Raw genomic sequence first — 18,898 nt, 5'->3', positions numbered from 1 at the left:
TTCCAACCATTTAAGATGTTTGTTTGAGATTCAAAATAACTTTCTTTATGCAAAGCTTCTTTTCAATAGCTGTAATGTTTATGGATGAGTTTTCAAAGACACATACTTGTTGGAAGCAAAACTGGTGCTACATACTCTTGGAGGAAATGTGGAGATGGTGCAGGCATTTGTCTTAGCAATTTGCAGTGTACAAAGGGGATTTGTGCTCCTTACTGATGACTTGTGCTGTCAATAACTGCTCCTTTGGTAACTGCTAATAGTGCAAACTCTCTTTTCTTTGCCTGTTTAACTCTTTTTATACCAGTTAAGCCTAATAATGAGGAAACAATTCTGTAGTTCAGACATTTCAAAGCATTTATTTAAAAAAAAATTAAATTTAAGACCATGCCTTTACCTTTTAATTTATTTTTACTTTGTTTTTTATAGGCAAAGCTACATCCTCCTCCAATCCTGGTAGCCCAGCACCAGATTGGTACAAAGATTTTGTCACTGATGCAGATGCTGAAGTGTTGGAACATTCTGGGAAAATGGTGCTTCTCTTTGAAATCCTTAGAATGGCAGAGGAGCTTGGAGACAAAGTGTAAGTCACTTCTAGAAATAATTCTAATGACCTTATAAATATTGTAGCCTGATGGTGTTCTTCATTCTGTCTTCATAATGCTGTTGCTCAGTTGTCTGAAGCAAACATGCATGCTACATTCATTTTTTATCAATTGAGTTTCCTCATATGTGGATAAACTCCACCAAAGTCTTCCTCTGTGCCTGGAAAGATTGTTTGTTTTAAAGGTAGTACCAGAGTGAGGAGGTAAGAACAAATAAAGCCATCCAATAACTGAAATAACCTCAGAGGTGAATTTTGCATTTCCTTGTTTCTGTTTTCAGCCTGGTGTTTAGCCAGTCCCTAATATCCCTGGATTTGATAGAAGATTTTCTGGAGCTGGCCAACAGGGAGAAAACTGACAAAGATAAGCCTCCTATTTATAAAGGTGAGTGTCACCTTGAGGGATTGCAAAGCTAGTGACTCTTTGACAAGTCTCTGTTCAGTCCAAAGGAAATGGAGTTGAAATAATTGATTTCATTAGAAGTATTGTATGCTCAGCACTATTTCTGGGGTTAGCAGGATTACTCGTCTCCTCTGCAGGTGGTCTCTGCTACCCCAGTATAGACTCTTGCTTCTGATCTCATTCTGTATCATCTGTGCTTAATACAGTCTGAGCAGATTAAATGTTCATCATCTGTACAAGAATGATGTTGCACACTGATGTGTGGCAAATTCCAGTCCTTCCTACTGGGAGAGAGATCAGGAAAGAAAATTAGACTACTTGAAAACAGCTTGTAGAACATGCCAAATGTGAATTTGGGCTGTGTATGTACTGCAGTAGATTGCTTTATGGATTTCATAAGGGAGCAAAGTACTGCAATATTATCCTGGTGATGCTGAAGTGGTGAGGAGTTTCTCACTAGCCAGACACATCCTCTGTTTCTTCTCTTGACTCTCTGAGATCCAGCCAGAGCTCCTGATGATGCAGTTCATCTTGATGTGAAGTTTCAGTTCCCAGTATGTGTTGATTGAAGAATTCATTTAAATCTGCTGTTCTTTCAAATATATTCTAAGTGTAAACATATTGAGCAGTTGTGTAAGAAATGTGGCTTACTGGTACCAACACCATAGTTAGATGAAGATCTCTGCTGTGTCTCTCACAGATTTATTGTTTCTGGCTGTTGCTTCTGTAGCATCTGAACATTTCTCATCTTCAGATGTCATGAGCTGTCTGTATTTTTAGTGGAGTTTGTGCCCTTCGTGTGAGATAATGTTTTAAGGGGCAGGGTTTTTTTTAACTTGTGATAGTTCTGGTAAGCAATCAGACTGTGTGTCATAGCAAGAGGCACCATGCAGAGACCTTCCTGGCATAACTCAACCATCAGTTTTTCATAATTGGTTACGTTGAGCAGTGCTGTCTCTAAAAATGCAATTTCTTTTTTTTAAATGATTGATGGCACAGTGGGTTTAATTTTGTGTACATATACCCTGATGGCCAAAGAAAATGAAAGGTTACTTGTGAACTGAGGAGAGCAGAAAATCTTCTATCAGCTGTAATTTGGTTTCTGTCTCCTCTGGCAAGAAGTAGCCATAACTCACAGGGTTACTTATGAAAATTAACTGGGTCTCCAGATCAAGGCAAATCTTTGCAAATGTGTATAACAATTAGAAATGGTGAAAAATCAGAGGAATCTTTTCAAATACCTCAAATGAAATTTAACTTCAGACCATAATTCGATTACAAATTCCTATCTTTAAATTTCAGTCTGTGTAAAGCTGCTTTGAGGGTTTCATTTAATATCAATCCATCTCTGTGTAAAAAAAAACAAACCAAACACCAACAAAATCTTGACATGGTTAGTGACAGATGCTGGGTGTTTCCTGCAAGGTAGAATGATATTGATGACATCTCACTTTATTTTTTTAACTATTTTAGACAAAATTGGTTTAGGCTTTGTAGGAGCTATTGCAGGCTTGTGGATGATCATTGTCATCACAATTGTAGTTGCTTTTGTTTTCTGTCATGTTATATATTTTACATTTTGTTATGCAAGCTTCACTACATAATTTTCAAGGCAACCTCTGACAAGCACCTGTATCCTCCAAAAATGTTCTGTCTTGAATAACCTGTAATCTTCTTCCATGTTTTTAGAATGTTATAGAATAGTGGGGCTTAAGTTCCACATTTGTTCTTTTACTATTTAGAGAGTTGTGCATATCCAGTGTTATGAGTCTGGTTACTTACACAATCAGCATTTTAATAATTTGAATCTCACATTTATAGGTGAAGGAAAATGGTTCAGAAATATTGATTATTATCGCTTAGATGGTTCTACTACAGCTCAGTCAAGAAAGAAATGGGCTGAAGAATTTAATGATGAAACTAATGTGAGGTGAGCTATCTTCTGATATATATATGCTTAATTTTCCCTCTTTCTTTTCTTGCTTATTTCTTTGTTACTTGTATTAATGTAATGACCTCTTAAGGCTAGGCAAATAATTTATCTTAAATACCACCGTGATGTCAGGTGCAGAACTTGCCCAAAAATTGTGGAACAGCAGTAGGTTTCCAGTTCCCTGAGGTTACTTCCAATTGCAGTCATTTATAATGCACAGGGAAAAAAAAGTTAAATAAAACAAAGCACATAACTCAGTGTTAATACTTTTAAGTAGTTTATTCTGTCAGGTGTCTGTCAAGAGCACATTTTAAGTTGAACCTCAGTGAGATGATACTGAAAAGATCCATCAGAGAGTCATTCTGGAGTTATCCTGAAAGTTTGCTAGCCAGGAAACAGCTTCAATAGCATGGGATATGTCTGTTTAAAATTATGGTTTAATTTAACTAATTTTATTAGACTTTGAAAATGCAAACTCAAAAATTTGTTCTTAGCCACCAGCTTTTGTTCAACAGTTGCTTTGCAGAGGGCCCTGATCTGGATTCCTGGGAGCATGGGTTTTGCCAAAAGTGTTGTCCTTGTAAAATCTGCATCTGTTTTATGCTTAATCCAGTATTTTAATGAAGTCTTTTACTTACTTCAGTGTATGAACGACTTCATAGTAACACAGGAACAATAGTTGTTTTCCAAAATATTAACATTTTGCAACTTTGCTCTGTTCCAGAGGCCGCTTGTTTATTATATCCACTAAAGCAGGTTCCCTTGGAATTAATCTCGTGGCTGCTAACAGAGTAATCATCTTTGATGCTTCTTGGAACCCATCCTATGACATCCAGAGTATTTTCAGGGTTTACCGTTTTGGGCAGAACAAACCTGTGTTTGTGTACAGGTTTCTGGCTCAGGTAGGTTTCTCCTGATACTTTGGTGATATTCTGCTCCTGCAATTAAATTTGTAAATTCTAACTCTCTAGACTTCTGTTTAATTGTCTTGGTGGTCCACTCTGATCCAATCACCTTCCAGCCCTGATCTGATCACAGTATTTGGCCACTGAAAAAGCTCTCAAAGGAAAGACTGGTAAAATAAATAACTGAAGTTAAGGTTAAGCCCACCTTGTCTGGCATTTTGTGCAACACAGGCTCTGGAATTCCAGCAGTGATTCACACATCCAGACTCAGAATAGTGTTCACAGCTTTTTGAATTTGCACACCATGAAAAATTCTTAATTGAATAGTCTGCACAGAGGATGGTGGTTGTTAGGCAATAGAACTTGCTCATGGTAGCGCTCTTCTACAGCCCCCTGCTCTTTGGACCCTGGGCAGTCCAACTGGAAGGAAAACACAGACTTTTACATAAAAAGGCATCCAGTCATGATTTGAAAACCTGTCACACCCTAGAGATATTAAAGATGTGTAATGATTCTGATGGTCACTGATCTGTGCTTTTTTTATTTTTAACTATAATGCCATTATTTCTGTTGCTTCATCTTCTCGTTCTTCAGGTGTTACTGAAGACCTTTTCCCAGTAACAGGACTTGCTGTTGATCAAGTCACTCTTTACTTGCCAACTTAAATAGATTACTTTTTGTAACATGTTACTGTCAGACATGGGTTTTTTTCTTCAGGCTTCAGTCTATTTTTGTAGTTTTCTACGTGTACTTTTGAACTGTTGATATCCTTTTTAAATTACAATGTTCAGAACAGGCTGTGCTGTTCTCATACTTCTAATAGTCATCCTTTTTTAAAAAAAAAAAGTAATTTTCCTTTTTTCATCAAGGATCTAATTTTTTCATACCCAGCTGTGATGAATTAGACTTGACTGCTCCCCCTCCCCTCCCCACCCCAGAGATATGGCATCTGTTTTCCTTTCCACAGCCTGCTCAAAGCAGCGAAATCAGGTACATGCTGTGGAAATTGCCATTTTTTGGTCATAATCCTTTAGGGAATTGAAGCAAAAATGGATCTCTTCAAAACACTACTGAAAAAATACCTTTCTTACTCTAGTCCATGGCTAGATGACATCTGTCACACCCACAATCCATGTTTGTGTTTGCTTCCAAGAGGTGGGTTTGTTTCTTAGAAAACAAAACGTTTTCAGGTAACTTTGTAGATAAAAGGTCAAAGAAGTGAGGAAAGTAAGAGCACTGTTAGGTTGTTATTCTAGCTCTTCTGTAATTTTTTTTCCTGTGTGACAAGAAGGTGCAGTATTTATAGGAAAGTGAATGTCCTCCTTTTTTAGGGAACAATGGAAGACAAGATCTACGACCGGCAGGTGACCAAGCAGTCCCTGTCCTTCCGAGTTGTCGACCAGCAGCAAGTCGAACGTCATTTCACTATGAATGAACTTACAGAGCTCTACACTTTTGAGCCAGATTTGCTGGATGATCCTAATTCAGAAAAGAAAAAGAAGAGAGATACACCAATGTTGCCAAAAGTAAGATGATGCATCTTTCTATGCTGTGAGAATAACTCACATCTGGTTAAGGATGTGGGGTGTTTCATCTTGGAAGGGTGAGAGTGCTGTGCTTTCACTTTAAAGCAGTATTTTTAATTTTAAAGCAGTATTTTTCACTTCAAATAGAGGTGAATAGTAGTTAACACAATAAAATATATAATTAATATAACGGATGGTTATATTAATGTGAGCTAGATAATGAGTTTCCCTTCAGTGTAACTGACAATATAAGAAAAAAGATCTTCAGTTAAAAGACAAAGATTTTAGATCAGAACAAGCAAAAACACTTTTTCACACAATTTAAGTGCATAGAAGTTTTGCTGCAGGGGACTGTGGAAGCCAGGATTCAGATGAACATCTCAGTGGGTGCTGGTGATAGCCAGCAGTACCTCAGTTTGTGATAACATATCAGTGAGGTGATGCTGTACTTTGAGGTCTGCTTTTTAGCTACCTAGGTGAGACTTTGTAAGAGTCCTGTTAATCCATGCTCTCCTTTGCCAAGCCTTTTTGGGTTTTAGTTCCTTTTTTAACTTCCCTTGTAGAGACCATTAACAGAGGTACAGTAGAGACAGGGAAAATGTAGCACTTATTTGCTGTTTAGGTGAGCAAAACTGGACAAATAAGATTTTTGTTATCTGTTTTTAGTGTTGCCAGTACTAGCAGAGAGCAGTGACATTCTTGCAGGCTTTTACAATCATTATAACAGGATAAAGAATGACTGTTTCATTATTTTATTCTTTTTTTCCAAGTCAATTTGTGTCTTAAGTTTAGGCTACAGTTTTGTACTTTGTCTAAAATTTATTCTTTGTGTATGTGGTATACTAAAGACTAATTCATGGTTAAGCTGCTGTGCAATTATCTTTGCTTCTTACCAGGTGACTAGCTAGTAAACAGTAACACACAAATGTGTGGCTGGTGGTTAGATAGCTGGTTAAATCTCTGAGTTATTACTGTTTGGGTCATTCGACAGTGCCTGGGTGTGGGGAGGGAGGTTTTTCACTTTATAAATCTATAAATTTCCAAGGAAAAAATGGTGTGTTTTCCATTCTAGGCTATCTGTAGACCACTGTAGTATAATAAATTGTGGTCAGGCATCACACTGGCATTCTTCATAGCGAAGCCATTCTCTGAAGCAGGCTGTGAGACCACCTACAGCGTGGTGCAGCTGCTGGGGGGATTTGGGAAGCACTAGCCCTCTAAGTGTTAGTCACTGTTACACATGCATTTTAAAACCCTTGAAAACAAACGTTAATGACTGTATCTAAGCTCTTTTTATTACTCACTCTAAGCAGTAAATTGTTGATAACTGAAAATTTCATTTTACCATGTTGTGCTGTTTTATTTTGGCAAATTCATTTTTTTTTTATCTGCTAAAATGCCTTCCTTTAGGTTGTAATTAATTTTATTTCTCTTTTTTACACTCTCAGTTATTTTAGACCACATACATTTAGGCTTCCACACACAGCTAGTGCATGAGGATTTGCTGCTGCTACTTAGTTAGAAAGAAAATAAAAATAAGTCAAGCCTTTGAAGCAACTGAATATGTTTACTCCAAACATTGATCAATCCAATGCAATAATTATATTTCAAAAGCTACTTGTTTTCTTTTACAGCAATAAATTAATGAATGAAGTACAAAGTAAAAGAGAGTTTATAAACTCCAAACTTACTTTATCATTCAGTTTTAAATACTAAATTCCATATTAATTCTCTTCCAACCATCAATGTAAGACTTGTGTAGATTAAGTTGACTACAAGCTTTTAACCAAGTCCCTGGCTGTAAATAGAGCAACCTATGTACTGGAATTCTCCTTTGTTTTTTTTTCATGGGGCTGGCAAATGGTATTGAACAGAATTCAATCCTTTTAAAGATGTATTTAATAATATTTAAAGACCTGCCTGGCCTCGAGGAGGGGGCACCAAGGTTGAGACTGTCACAGAGGTGTTTGTATCAGAGAACACTGATTTGGTAGTTACATTTACTGTTCTGATGGTCTTGCTTTTTCTTAACCATTTTTTGGCTGCATTTGTCTTCCCTGTGAAGCTCAGCTGATTGGGATATTTTATTTTCATTTTATCCTCAGTTAGGTTCTTGCTTTGCACACAAAACTGAGCTAGTCAAGTAGTTAGTGACTCCTTCCTTGATTCCTGTGATCTCTTCAACTGAATTGTGGCTCTTGCCTTATTTATAATATCATAAGTAAGTCTAATATTTATGTTTTATTACCTAATCTTGCATCTTTTGGTCTATCCCATTTCTGAAATCCTACATAAACAATCAAAAGCAAGTATCAACTGTAGGAAGTTTTGCAGTGGATGTTATTCTCTAAATTTTGAAAGTTTGTCCATTGAGAATGTTAACTGTTGCTTACTTCAGTGTAATTCTAGCAGAAATGCATCCTTTGGCTCTATAATTGTAAAGCTTCTTAACAGCTGAATGAATTTAACAACTCTCATAGCTTTTTTTTTAAGTTGGTTTAAAAGACTATTGACATGCTTATGAAAACTTTAATCACTGAGCTGTCTACTCCTTCCTTACAAAGCCTGAGCTCTTCCTTTATAATTACCAGCAAAGTAAAATAGGCATTTAGGCTAAAAAGAGGCTTTAGTTCTGCCTTTTACAGGTTTGGGGTGTAATTGTCTCTGTCTTCAGGCCTCTTTCACATCTTCAAAGCAGAGCCTGTTGAACAGTGTTGCCACTGTGTGATTTTACTGTTGTGCAGCCAGTAAGGTGAGGGATTACCTTTGTAATCCACAGCAGTGGTGTGAAATGCACAGTAAAAACACAAAAAATATGGAAAGTGGCAAGTGGAGCTACAGCTTGGCTCTGAAAGAACAGGTTCCTCAGAACATGGGGGGACAAAGATGTTTGGAAATAAAAAGCATGAAAATAAAGCATGATTTTTAGAAGGAATTCTGACCAGGAATTAGGTGAGATGTTTTCCATCTTTTCTCCAACTGCCTAAGCATGAATGTGGAAAAAGCTGGAGAGAGAATTGGTTTCCTGTGGGGTGGCTGCAAAGTCAGAACTTCTTGACTTCTGTGACATCCTGCAGTAGGAAGATTCTTTATGTGTGCAGTCAGGAATCCTGTCTGTTGAAGAGGAGCAATTTGGAGCAGAGCATTTGGGTTCTTCTGGTCATTTCTAGTGTTAACACACTTCTCAACTGCTTTGATGTCGGAGAAAAAAGTTTCTCAGTACTTTTGCTTTTAATGAGTTAGAAGAAGTCACTCTCTGTTGTTTAAAAGTCATGAGTAAAGCTGTTACGTGGGCAAAGAGAAAAACTGCTACTTGATTTTTCAAACACATCCTTGAGAATTTTGTGTTTGCAATAATCCAAGTTTCAGTCAAAGACCAGTTTCCTTAGAAAGCATTGTTAAGGGAGGGGAAGATGTTGAATGTTACTATTTCATACAAAAAGTCACAGGGCACATGTGCACTCTGTAGTTTCTCTGGAAGTCTATCAAAGTTTCATGTCAAGTGTTCATTTTAGCAGCAGTTTTCTGCCCGTTGTGGTCTGAACAAGACCTTCAGGTGGCCAAGCAGTGCCAAGGAGCCAGCACATAGAGTTCGGGGGGGAAAATGCCCCTTGCACTACAGCCATAACCTCACCAGGCCATTTCTCTGCCCTTGCCCACTGAAACAGCTCCTGCCTCTTGAACAATGGAAATACTTGGATTTAACAGAGTATTTTTTTTTTAAGAATTAGTAAGTTAGTCTGAAGTTCCATGTGCTATCCCTGTGGAGCTGTAAAGGACTACTTTAGAAATTCAGTCCACAAAAGGTCTAACAGGTGTCTTAAGACTGTCAAATGTGTTGTTTTTTTTTTTAAGCAGGTATTTCCAAGCAGCATCTATGAGGCAGGAGTTGGGCAAAGGCAGAATGGGGGTCACTGTCCCCCTCAGAGCTGACACTGTCACACCTCTTCCTTCCTCCTCCTCCCCCCAGTCAGTGTGTTCAGTGGATTAGAGTCACGGTCACAATTTTATGTGAAATGCAAACTTGGCTCTGTTGAGGTCATGTAACATAGATTGGAAAAGCAGATTAAAATAATAGCTCAGATTGACTTGGCTATAGTATATAATTGTTTTGTACTACCTCAGGACAGAGCCAGGGCATGTGTTTTACTGTAGTTCCATACTAGGGGACAATTTTGTGCAATTTGGAAGGCTGTTGATCTCAGAATTGGAAGAATTTGCTGCTTATTTAAATTATTTTTAACCTTGGTATTAAATGTTCAGTTGGTTGGAAAGAACTTGTTTGTGAATTACCACATAACTCGGATTCCTTCATGGAATGTTTCCTTTCAAATACATCTGTCTCTCCATAGCATTTAATATCTGTCAGGATTTGAAAAAGACAAGAATTTTTTTTTAAATTCTGAACCTTTTTTTCAGCATCTCATTTTTTCATTCATCACCAGGATTTCATCTTAACAATTATAAACCAATCATTGTTCTATAAACAAGCTAAACAAACGAAGAGTAATACTTATCCTGATGATTTTTATGTGTAAGGTGGATGTATAATTTTTTTCATTGTAAAATTAAACTAAATGGTAGTATCTTCCACATCCCAGTTTCCAAAAGCCATCATTGAGGTTAATGCAAAGTACAGTTTAGACAAAGAAAAGCAAACACACAGTTGGATGTAATTTAAACCAAGTTTTGAAGACTGTGTTGGCTGAGTGAGTGTGGATTATATTCCAGTATTGTTTTCAGTAATGGTGTTACCATGGAAATTAATGCATATGCATGTCCAGGAGCCCTCCATACACTGATGTACAGCTCCAGTGTGCTGAGAGCTTTCATTGTGTTAGCTGACTTTCTAATAACTTCTTGACTTCTCCACCCACTTCCTCTAGATGTTCTCATCATATCCTATCATGTCATCCCTTTTCTTTCTCTGCCTACTACACCCCAAAAATAGCATTATTTGTTCATTGTGCCCATCAGTCATCTAGCTATTACACTGAATATTTTGGTGAGGTGGTGAAAGCGTTGAGTTGGATTTAGGGAGGCCAGACAGCAGAGGGATGAAGCAAAGGCTAGCTTCTATCATTCCTACCAGAATTCAGTTTTACACACACACAGAACAACTTTCTGTAGCTGTTGTGGCAAAATCACTCATCTTCCAAAACTTCCACGTGTAGTTCCCAGTGTTGTTGAAAGAATCTGTTTGGTTTTGGGTACAAGCTAAATCATTGTTTGCAATCATTGTTCTAGCTAGATTATAAAATGTCAGGGTTGGGCAGTTTATATTCCTGATGGTACAAACACCAAGCAGAATGGGGGTGTGAGGGGGAGCAGGTCTGTGGGTATTGATAGAATTCTACTGCAAAAAGTGTATTCACTGCAGTTCATTTCAGGAGTGGTCCAAAAGTTCAGTGAGGGGATGTTTTTGTATTAGGAATCTTGCATGGGATGCCGAGCTATACTGGAGCTTGCTTAGATAGATAAGCACATAAAATAGATACAAAAATACAGATATAAGTATAGAAAATCTTAGTATGCCAGGGAACAAAACCTTCACAGCAGTTTTGCCATGATAAAGGACATAGTGAAAGCAGTTAAGCATATGGGGCTGTGGAACATGGAGGTCTAAATTGCAACCCACTGATCAAATCTGGTTCATAGCAGTGACTTGACCTTTCTTAGTTCCAGGTGGTTGGGGGACTGTTTATCTCAATTTATCTTATGTTTCAACAAGCAGCCTCTTCTCTTGAATGCTGATGGACAGTTGATGGGCTGAAGTGCTTTAAATCTACTAGAGGTGCTCTCTCTATATTGTAGATGTGGGTTTTTGATAAGTCCTCTCAGGTGTCCAGCCTAAGCAAAGAATCATTGAGCACATTCCATTCTTTTTAGGTTCTTAAGCTACACTTCTTGTTGTGGAATCTGAGTGCATTCCTGTGGCTCAATAAATGATTGGGCTCTCCTCTTGGTAGCAGATCATTAATCCATTACCCTCCCTCTGAGGAAAATTGTACTATTCAATTATTCTTTCATTCTCTTTTGCTGTGAAGTGCCCTGAGCTGCTATGTGGGAAGCTGGGTCAAAGCAGTAAGTTAGGCATACACAAAGAGTGAGTAGAGGGGAGCTGCTGAGTGACTTCTCACTCCATCATCTCTTCATCTGAACAGGACACAATTCTGGCAGAACTGCTTCAAATCAATAAAGAGTATATAGTTGGATATCACGAGCACGATTCACTCCTGGACCACAAGGAGGAAGAGGAACTCACTGAAGAAGAGAGGAAGGCAGCATGGGCAGAATATGAAGCAGAAAAGAAGGTAAAGCTGTCTGACCAGGTTTACGTAGATGAGAATAACCTTTCCAGATTTAAGTACCACTGACCCTTTCAGTTTGTTTGGGGGAAATTAATTTTCTTAGAGGCCAAAAAATGGATATGTAAAGCAAATGTTGACGTGAAAAATGGGGACACCATGTCTTGTTTGCTCTCCCAGTGCTGGTCTTTTGGTGTATTTTTTTTTTCTTTCTTTCACTTAAAAGTTACTTTTTCCTTTTACACACTTTTTCCTGTTGCATAACAAAATTCAGGTGGTGTCCTCTGTAGTAATGCATCTTAAACAACTTAAAATATGATGATAAGCTTTGGCTATTTGGTTTTTTTTTATTCTTAGTATACCAAATAATTGTAATTAAGCTAAACTCCTGTATTACTCGAGACCAGAACTTGGGTTCCTCTGTGATTAAAATGTCTTTCTGAACTGAAGATTTTGGAAACTGAGGTTGGGAAAGGATCCCCAGTTTGCTGAGATAAATTCACTTCTGTGTGCAGTGTGCAGTGCTTGTCATCTCTAAGGGCTGCTGTTCCTTCCTGGGTTATTAGGGAAGAGCAGGAGTTCCCAGAGTTACTGGAATTTAAGTGCATTTCGTGTTTTTAAGGGCTTGACTATGCGTTTCAACATGCCAACTGGGACCAATATGCTCCCCACAAATTTCAACTCCCAAACACCATATATCCCTTTCAATTTGGGTGCTCTCTCAGCAATGAGCAATCAGCAGCTGGAGGTGAGTAGCAATCCAAGAAGTGTAACGTGTCTGTCTGGCTGTAAGCCTGCATGGGGTTTTCTGTCACAAGTAATAGATAATAGAATTCTTCAATATCTTGATATTTATGTATTTGTATCCTGTTTTTAATATTTTGTGTGTGTAGCCATATTGAAGCCTAACTTGGATGCATATCAGCCTATACCTGTGCAGTCTCTCAGGGTTCTGAAAGATTAACTGCATTCTTTGCAGACATTAATTACCAGGTCTAGTTTCCTGACTGAGAAGGAACGGGATTGAGGAACACACATTCTGTTCCTCAGTGATCCCAGGTCTTGAGTTCCCATCTTAACCTGAAGCTGCTCTGACAAGATCCCAGACTGTAAACTGCAGGAGTTGAAGCACAGTTGTCTTAGGACCCTTACTGGTGAGGAATCTCTGCTAAAGAACTGAAAAACCCTAACAAAGTGTGCAGGTCATGGGGACCTGTGTTGGATATACCTGGAGTAATGCACAATATATGCAAGTATTGTGCAAAAAGAGATAATTTAGCATAATAGACATTATTATGAGCACATAGAATGCCTTTAAACTGGAATGTCATCAAAGTCAATACCACAGAAAGTTTGCCTGGGTAGAAATGTAGCACTCCTGTGATCATCTTAAAACCTTTAGGTATAGAAATACATTTTTTACTATATACTGTCCATGGCACAAACTGGCAGATTTCTACATGCTCTTCAGTTTCTCTGTTGGAATTCAGTTGTGTAGAACCTTAGACTCACTGACTTGTGCAGGTTGAGAGAAAAAAGTAATTAAAGTCAGGGTGCACAAGGCAAAGATGAGGAAAACTTATAAAAGGCTGGCAAAGAAATGCATTGGTGCTTTGTAATTAATTTTCTGTTGTTTTCTCAGGACCTTATTAATCAAGGAAGAGAGAAAGTTGTGGAGGCAACCAACAGTGTGACTGCTGCAAGAATTCAGCCCCTTGAAGACATCATTTCAACCATAGTGAGTGGAATGGATTAACTGCAGGGCTAGCTCAGGGGATGGAAAAACGTTGAACTTACATCAGGCAGCAACTATTGTATATGGTCATTCAGCTCATTAATTGCATTAGTAGAGGACATAATTGGCAGTTTGCACTGACCTTTATCAACTTTATTACTGCAGCTTGCAGTGACCCATAACAGCCTCTAGATGAGAGGACTAGCAGTTTAGATCCATAATTATCTGCCATGCTCTGAAAATGCTAATTTTCTACAAATAAGAATAGTAATTCTACAAAAATAAGGCCTGTTTCCTGTATCTTGTCTTTGTCTGGTTTGGGCTGCCACATTTCTCACTTGCTCCCAGTATCTAGAGGTGTGTTACCTCAAGGAGCAGTTAGAAGAACTATTAACTCATGGTTCTGATGAAGTTTAGTTTTGCATTTATTGGAAATTGGGCTGTACTTTAACTCTTGATAGTACCCTGAACACGAGGCAAGACCTGTCGCCGTGACACTTCTGTTAAAATGATCAGTGCCAAGAAAATTTTGGGTTTATTTCCTTTTCAGTGGAAAGAAAACGTGACCCTGACAGAGAGCCAAGTGCAGGCCCTGGCCCTGAGCAGGCAGGCCAGCCAGGAGCTCGACGTCAAGCGCCGGGAAGCCATCTACAACGACGTCCTCACCAAGCAGCAGATGGTAGAGTACCTGATACCCACCACCCGTGTGCCAGCTGGGCTGCTCTGCCCCTCAGGGTCTGGAGGGGGCCTACCAGAAAGCTGGGGAGGGACTTTTTAGAAGGGCTTGTAGTGATAAGATGTGGGGTAATGGGTTCAAACTGAAAGAGGTGAGATTTAGGTTAGAAATCAGAAGCTCTTCAGTATGAGTAGTGAGGTTCTGGCACAGGTTGCCCAGGGAAGCTGTGGATGCTCCATCACTGGAGTTGTTCAAAACCAGGGTGGGTGGGGCTTTGTGCAACCGGGCCTAGTGGGAGGTGTCCCTGCCCATGGCAGGAGGGTTGGAACTGGATGATCCTTAAGGTCCCTTCCAGCCTAACCCATTCCATGATTCTGTATTGAGTGTGGACTTTGCATGTGTAAGGACATAAACCTGTCCTTGCAGATGGTGTGTCTCAGTGGGTGAGGTGTTTGCTTGTGCTCTGTAATGGTGTGTGTGATGTCACACGAGGAGATGGTGCTTCAGCAGTGCATTGGGTGGCATTGCTCAGCCTCCTCCAGGGAGGTTCCCTGAGAAGTTCCTTTAAAAACACTCACCAGATTTTTCTGTTGGGAGTATTTTGCTTGAATGTCATGAGGCTTAAAGAGAAACCTGATTCCCAGAGCTCAGAAAGCAACATAGGAAACTCTCATCTTAGAAGGTCTCAATATGTGTTTTTTAGCTTAGAATTATTTTGCAAAATCTGAAAGTTGCCCAGATGATGTCAATGGGAAGAGTTTTGTGGTAGGCAAACAAACATCTAGTGACAGTCTGCCTGCAGATCTTCAAAGGGAAGATAAATGGTACCTGACAAATAGTGTTGTAAGTTATACCTGGGAATCATTTCACAGTATAACCCGTGTTGCCATGGAAACTCCCCAAAATGCTGCCTGCAATACAATAGGCAGGTCATTAAGAGAACTTAGCCCTAAACGCTGTTACTAAATGGTTTCTGCAGTAATCAGCTGGTGAATACCAGCACATTAGTGATGGTGATAACAATGGCGCTTTTCTCCCTCAGCCATCCTACCCCGAACAAATTGATTTTAGCTCTGAACTTGATCCTTGCTGCGTGGAGAGGGGTCGGGCACTCACAGCAGCTCTGCTTTCCCTCCACAGCTAATCAGTTGTGTTCAGAGGATACTCATGAACAGAAGACTACAGCAGCAGTACAATCAGCAGCAACAGCAGCAGATGTCTTACCAGCAAGCAGCAATGAGTCACCTCATGATGTCAAAGCCTCCAAATTTAATCATGAATCCTTCCAACTACCAACAGATAGATATGAGAGGAATGTATCAGTCCCTGTCTGGTGGTATGCAGCCACCACCGTTACAACGAGCACCACCCCCAATGAGAGGCAAAAATCCAGGGCCTTCCCAAGGGAAATCAATGTGATTTTGCACTAAAAGCCTAAAGGATTGTTAAAATCAGAGAAAGAACTTTTATTTTTTTAGGAATCAATGGCTTAACAGAACTCAACTGTAAAAAAAAAAAAAAAAAAGAGAAAAAAAAAGGAAAAAAAAAAAAGTTTGGTCCCCTTAAATGCCATGTTCCATCCTAGTGTTTCAGCTTTGGTTAAATAGGACACGATGTTCTCCCCGTTGTCGGTGATGTTGCCTAGAATCTTCTTACATACCTTGAGTACAGGAGATGACAAGTTGTTTTCAGTGAAAACAAGTCCTCCCGTAACAGTAGCATCTCCACAAGTTTCCTGTCTAAACTCCTGTGCTTGCTTTTAGTAGCTGCGAAGCTGTCACCAGATCTGAGGAGCTCCAGAAGGGCCACAGGTCTGGAGGTTTCGGCATGAACCACAAGTGGATCCCAAACAGCTGAGTTCTTATTAGAGTTGATTCCTCAAACTGCGGAACACTGCTCCGCTTCCCCATGTCTTTCTGTTGGTGGGAATTAGAGCAGAAATAGTCCAGTTTCCTTCTGACTGAGGTCTGGACTCATCCTATTTCACCTATGCTGAATGAAACAGGAACTGAAAATACTCTTTGAAGCAGAATTGAGTGCAATATTCTTAAATACTACTGCTCTGAACCTTTGAGTGGTGCAGTTCCATGGAAACTGTGTGCACAGCCTTAAGCCCTGGCCGGGGAGGGCAGCACTCCTCCCTGGCCTCCTGCCATTGTGTTTCCTTGTCACTTCTCTGTGGTGGAACAACAAACGGTGGGGTTGGAGGTTTGTTTTTCCTTCACAGGCTCATCTACTCCACGCAGAATCCAATACAAAGCACATTTCTGTTGACTCCTTAATGCTGGTGCTACTGTCTTTTCCCATTGCCGGCAATGGGGGACGGGCCAAGAAGAGGAAATTCCTGGTATGTGGGGGGTTCAGATGGTGACGGTGGCCAGGGTCAGACCCTGTTACATCAACGACCTGAGAATGGCAGAACCACTGCTGAGAGAAAAGTGATACAAAGAAAGTGCTGTAGCAACTTCCAGAGCTGCCAGAGCAGCCAGATAACTTTGCTTCTATTAGGTAAGAGTTTTCGTTGTGCACTCCTCCCCGTTCCCTCCCGAGGACACAAAGACCTTGATTTCTCTTTTCTTTTTATTTTTTCTTAATGTCAACCAGAAATAAATTTCTGGTTGATTCTCTATCATTAGCACTCTTTTTACCCACACTTTTTGTGCTTGTGAAGATCTAACGAAAAACAAATAGGGCTTTTGCTTTGAGTATAGTTTGGTTGATTCTTTTCCCCCCACCCCCCCAAAAAAAGAAAACCCAACGTCATAATCTGGGGGTGAAATGAGTGGCAGGGACATCTGAGGCCACGGCGCCTCGCCCACGGAGGACTCTGGGAAGGGAGTGGATGGAGACGTTTGCCCCGGGTGTCGCTGGACTCGGCTGACTTGCTGACGTGAACTCCAGTTGGTTTGGTTTCTGGAGAGTTCCTTGCAGGAGTTTTGAGTTCTTGCCCTGAATGGACAAGGGTGGGGTTTTTTTGCATCTGAATATGCAAACGTTAACGTGATCTTTCACTTTGGCCATTGAAACTTGGTTTGTGATCTCAACGGAGCGTTTGATCTGTTGCAAAAACCAGCCCACAAGTTGCTGCCTTGGACTCTTCCTCACACGGTCCCACAGAAGAACCTCAGTATGTTCTAGTGCTGTGCCAGCTCTGCAGTGACATCGAGTCTGGGGGGAGGGGAGCAAAAAGAGACCTGTTCACACGAGAAGAAACAAGAGGTGAGACTTTGAGAGAGGCATTTGAAGGCAAATGGACTCCGGGCAACTCTCGCCGATATTCCTGCGTGTCGTGAAGAAGAGAAATACTTTCCACCAAACCTGGGAATGTTCAGTGGAGTTTTACAGTAACTCAAAAGACTTAAATGTGGAAGTTTTAGGCAACATTTAAAGGCACATTTTTTTTCATTCTGGACAAAACTACGGCTAACAGAAGACTTAATGCATAAGAAGAGACCCGACGTAAGCATTGGAGCAGAACTTGGACCACTTGGCGAACACGTTTCTCACCTGACATTTTAGCTGCATAACAATGTGCTTTGAGTATAACATCGAGCTTTAACCTATCTAAAGACAGAACATACATCAATAAGATAATACAAGGCTCATTTTTATATTTGTTTTAGATGTTTTAATTAGATGAAATGGCTTAAGATGAGGAATAAAAATGTTGCTTGTAATACAGTTTTGCCTGCTAAATTCTCCACATTTTGTAACCTGTTTATTCCTTTGGATGTAAAGCGTTTTTGCTTAGTATTGTGATATTGTACATGTTTTGTCCCAGTTGTATAGTAATGTTTCAGTCCATCAACCAGCTTTGGCTGCTGAAATCATACAGCTGTGAAGACTTGCCTTTGTTTCTATTAGATGGCTTTTCAGTTCTGTATTAAATATCTTAAGTACTATAGAAAAGGTGTCCCCTCTTCCTATAAGGCTGTTTTGTAATATATATAAGGACTGGAAATGTGTTTTTAAAGAGAAGAAGCATTCAAGTATGACGATATACTATCTGTGTTTTCACCATTCAAAGTGCTGTTTAGTAGTTGAAACTTAAACTATTTAATATCTCATTTAATAAAGTGACCAAAATACATCAACGTGCCTTGTGCTACATTCGCAGCTGAGGAGGGTACAGGCTGAGAACGTGGCTCCTGAGAGCTGCTCTGTGAGTTGGAGTTCTCTTCTTTCCTCTGCCTGTTACTGGATGCAGCCATTCATCTCATTTTGGGGGAAACGGTTGCAGTCCCAGGTTTTCAAATCACACAAATTAAGGGCAGCTTCTGCAGCCAGTCTGTTAAAAATGAAGCGTGAGTTACTGCCCAGCAATGATAGATCGTTGAAGAGTGAGGTGAGGTTCTACTTGGTCAGATTCTAATTACCTACTTGCAAATTTTAACCTCATAATTGTACTTCTCCCTTTCTTAGTTATGAAATTTTGCCTGTACTTTTCCTACACAAAAAAAAACCCTGTGATAGTTGTGTGCTAAACCTGCCCCTGCTCTCGTTCCATCTCCTGGAAGGTTTCCGTGGCTCCTGGCCCGTGCTGCAGCTCCGTCCCCGCCCCGGGTGGCTCTGCTCAGGGAGGTGCTGCTGGTCCTGCTGGGGGCTGAGAAAGGTCAGATCCTGTGGAAATCCTCTCTGGTGTGGGAATAACCAATCTGGGGTGCAAGGGGCAGCGTGGCTTTAAATAGCACCCTAACTTTTCACTTGACTGAAAGTGTGACAGGGGCAGCAGGAGGCTCAGCATGTGGCGGAGGCTGGATGTTGGGTGTCCTGTGGGGGCTGGATGTTGGGTGTCCTGTGGGGGCTGGATG

General features: G+C 40.0%; 1 protein-coding gene across 1 annotated transcript in view; it reads left to right on the top strand.

Moving 5' to 3' along the window:
* The window catches only part of ATRX (alpha thalassemia/mental retardation syndrome X-linked), a 56,468-nt gene extending 40,856 nt beyond the window's left edge, over positions 1-15,612 (top strand). The window contains 10 exon segments of the mRNA XM_008943446.1: positions 427-580; positions 883-986; positions 2,826-2,934; positions 3,662-3,839; positions 5,174-5,368; positions 11,533-11,682; positions 12,299-12,424; positions 13,319-13,414; positions 13,962-14,090; positions 15,228-15,612. Coding sequence (XP_008941694.1) covers positions 427-580; positions 883-986; positions 2,826-2,934; positions 3,662-3,839; positions 5,174-5,368; positions 11,533-11,682; positions 12,299-12,424; positions 13,319-13,414; positions 13,962-14,090; positions 15,228-15,506 — 1,520 coding nt within the window. The 3' untranslated portion in view covers positions 15,507-15,612.
* The last annotated feature ends 3,286 nt before the right edge of the window (positions 15,613-18,898 follow it).

The sequence above is a fragment of the Merops nubicus genome, unplaced genomic scaffold (genome assembly GCF_000691845.1).
Source record: "Merops nubicus isolate BGI_N331 unplaced genomic scaffold, ASM69184v1 scaffold13447, whole genome shotgun sequence".
In the NCBI taxonomy this organism is placed as follows: domain Eukaryota; kingdom Metazoa; phylum Chordata; class Aves; order Coraciiformes; family Meropidae; genus Merops; species Merops nubicus.
Note: the sequence above shows the minus strand (reverse complement) of the source record. Positions and strands in the feature narration are given on the sequence as shown.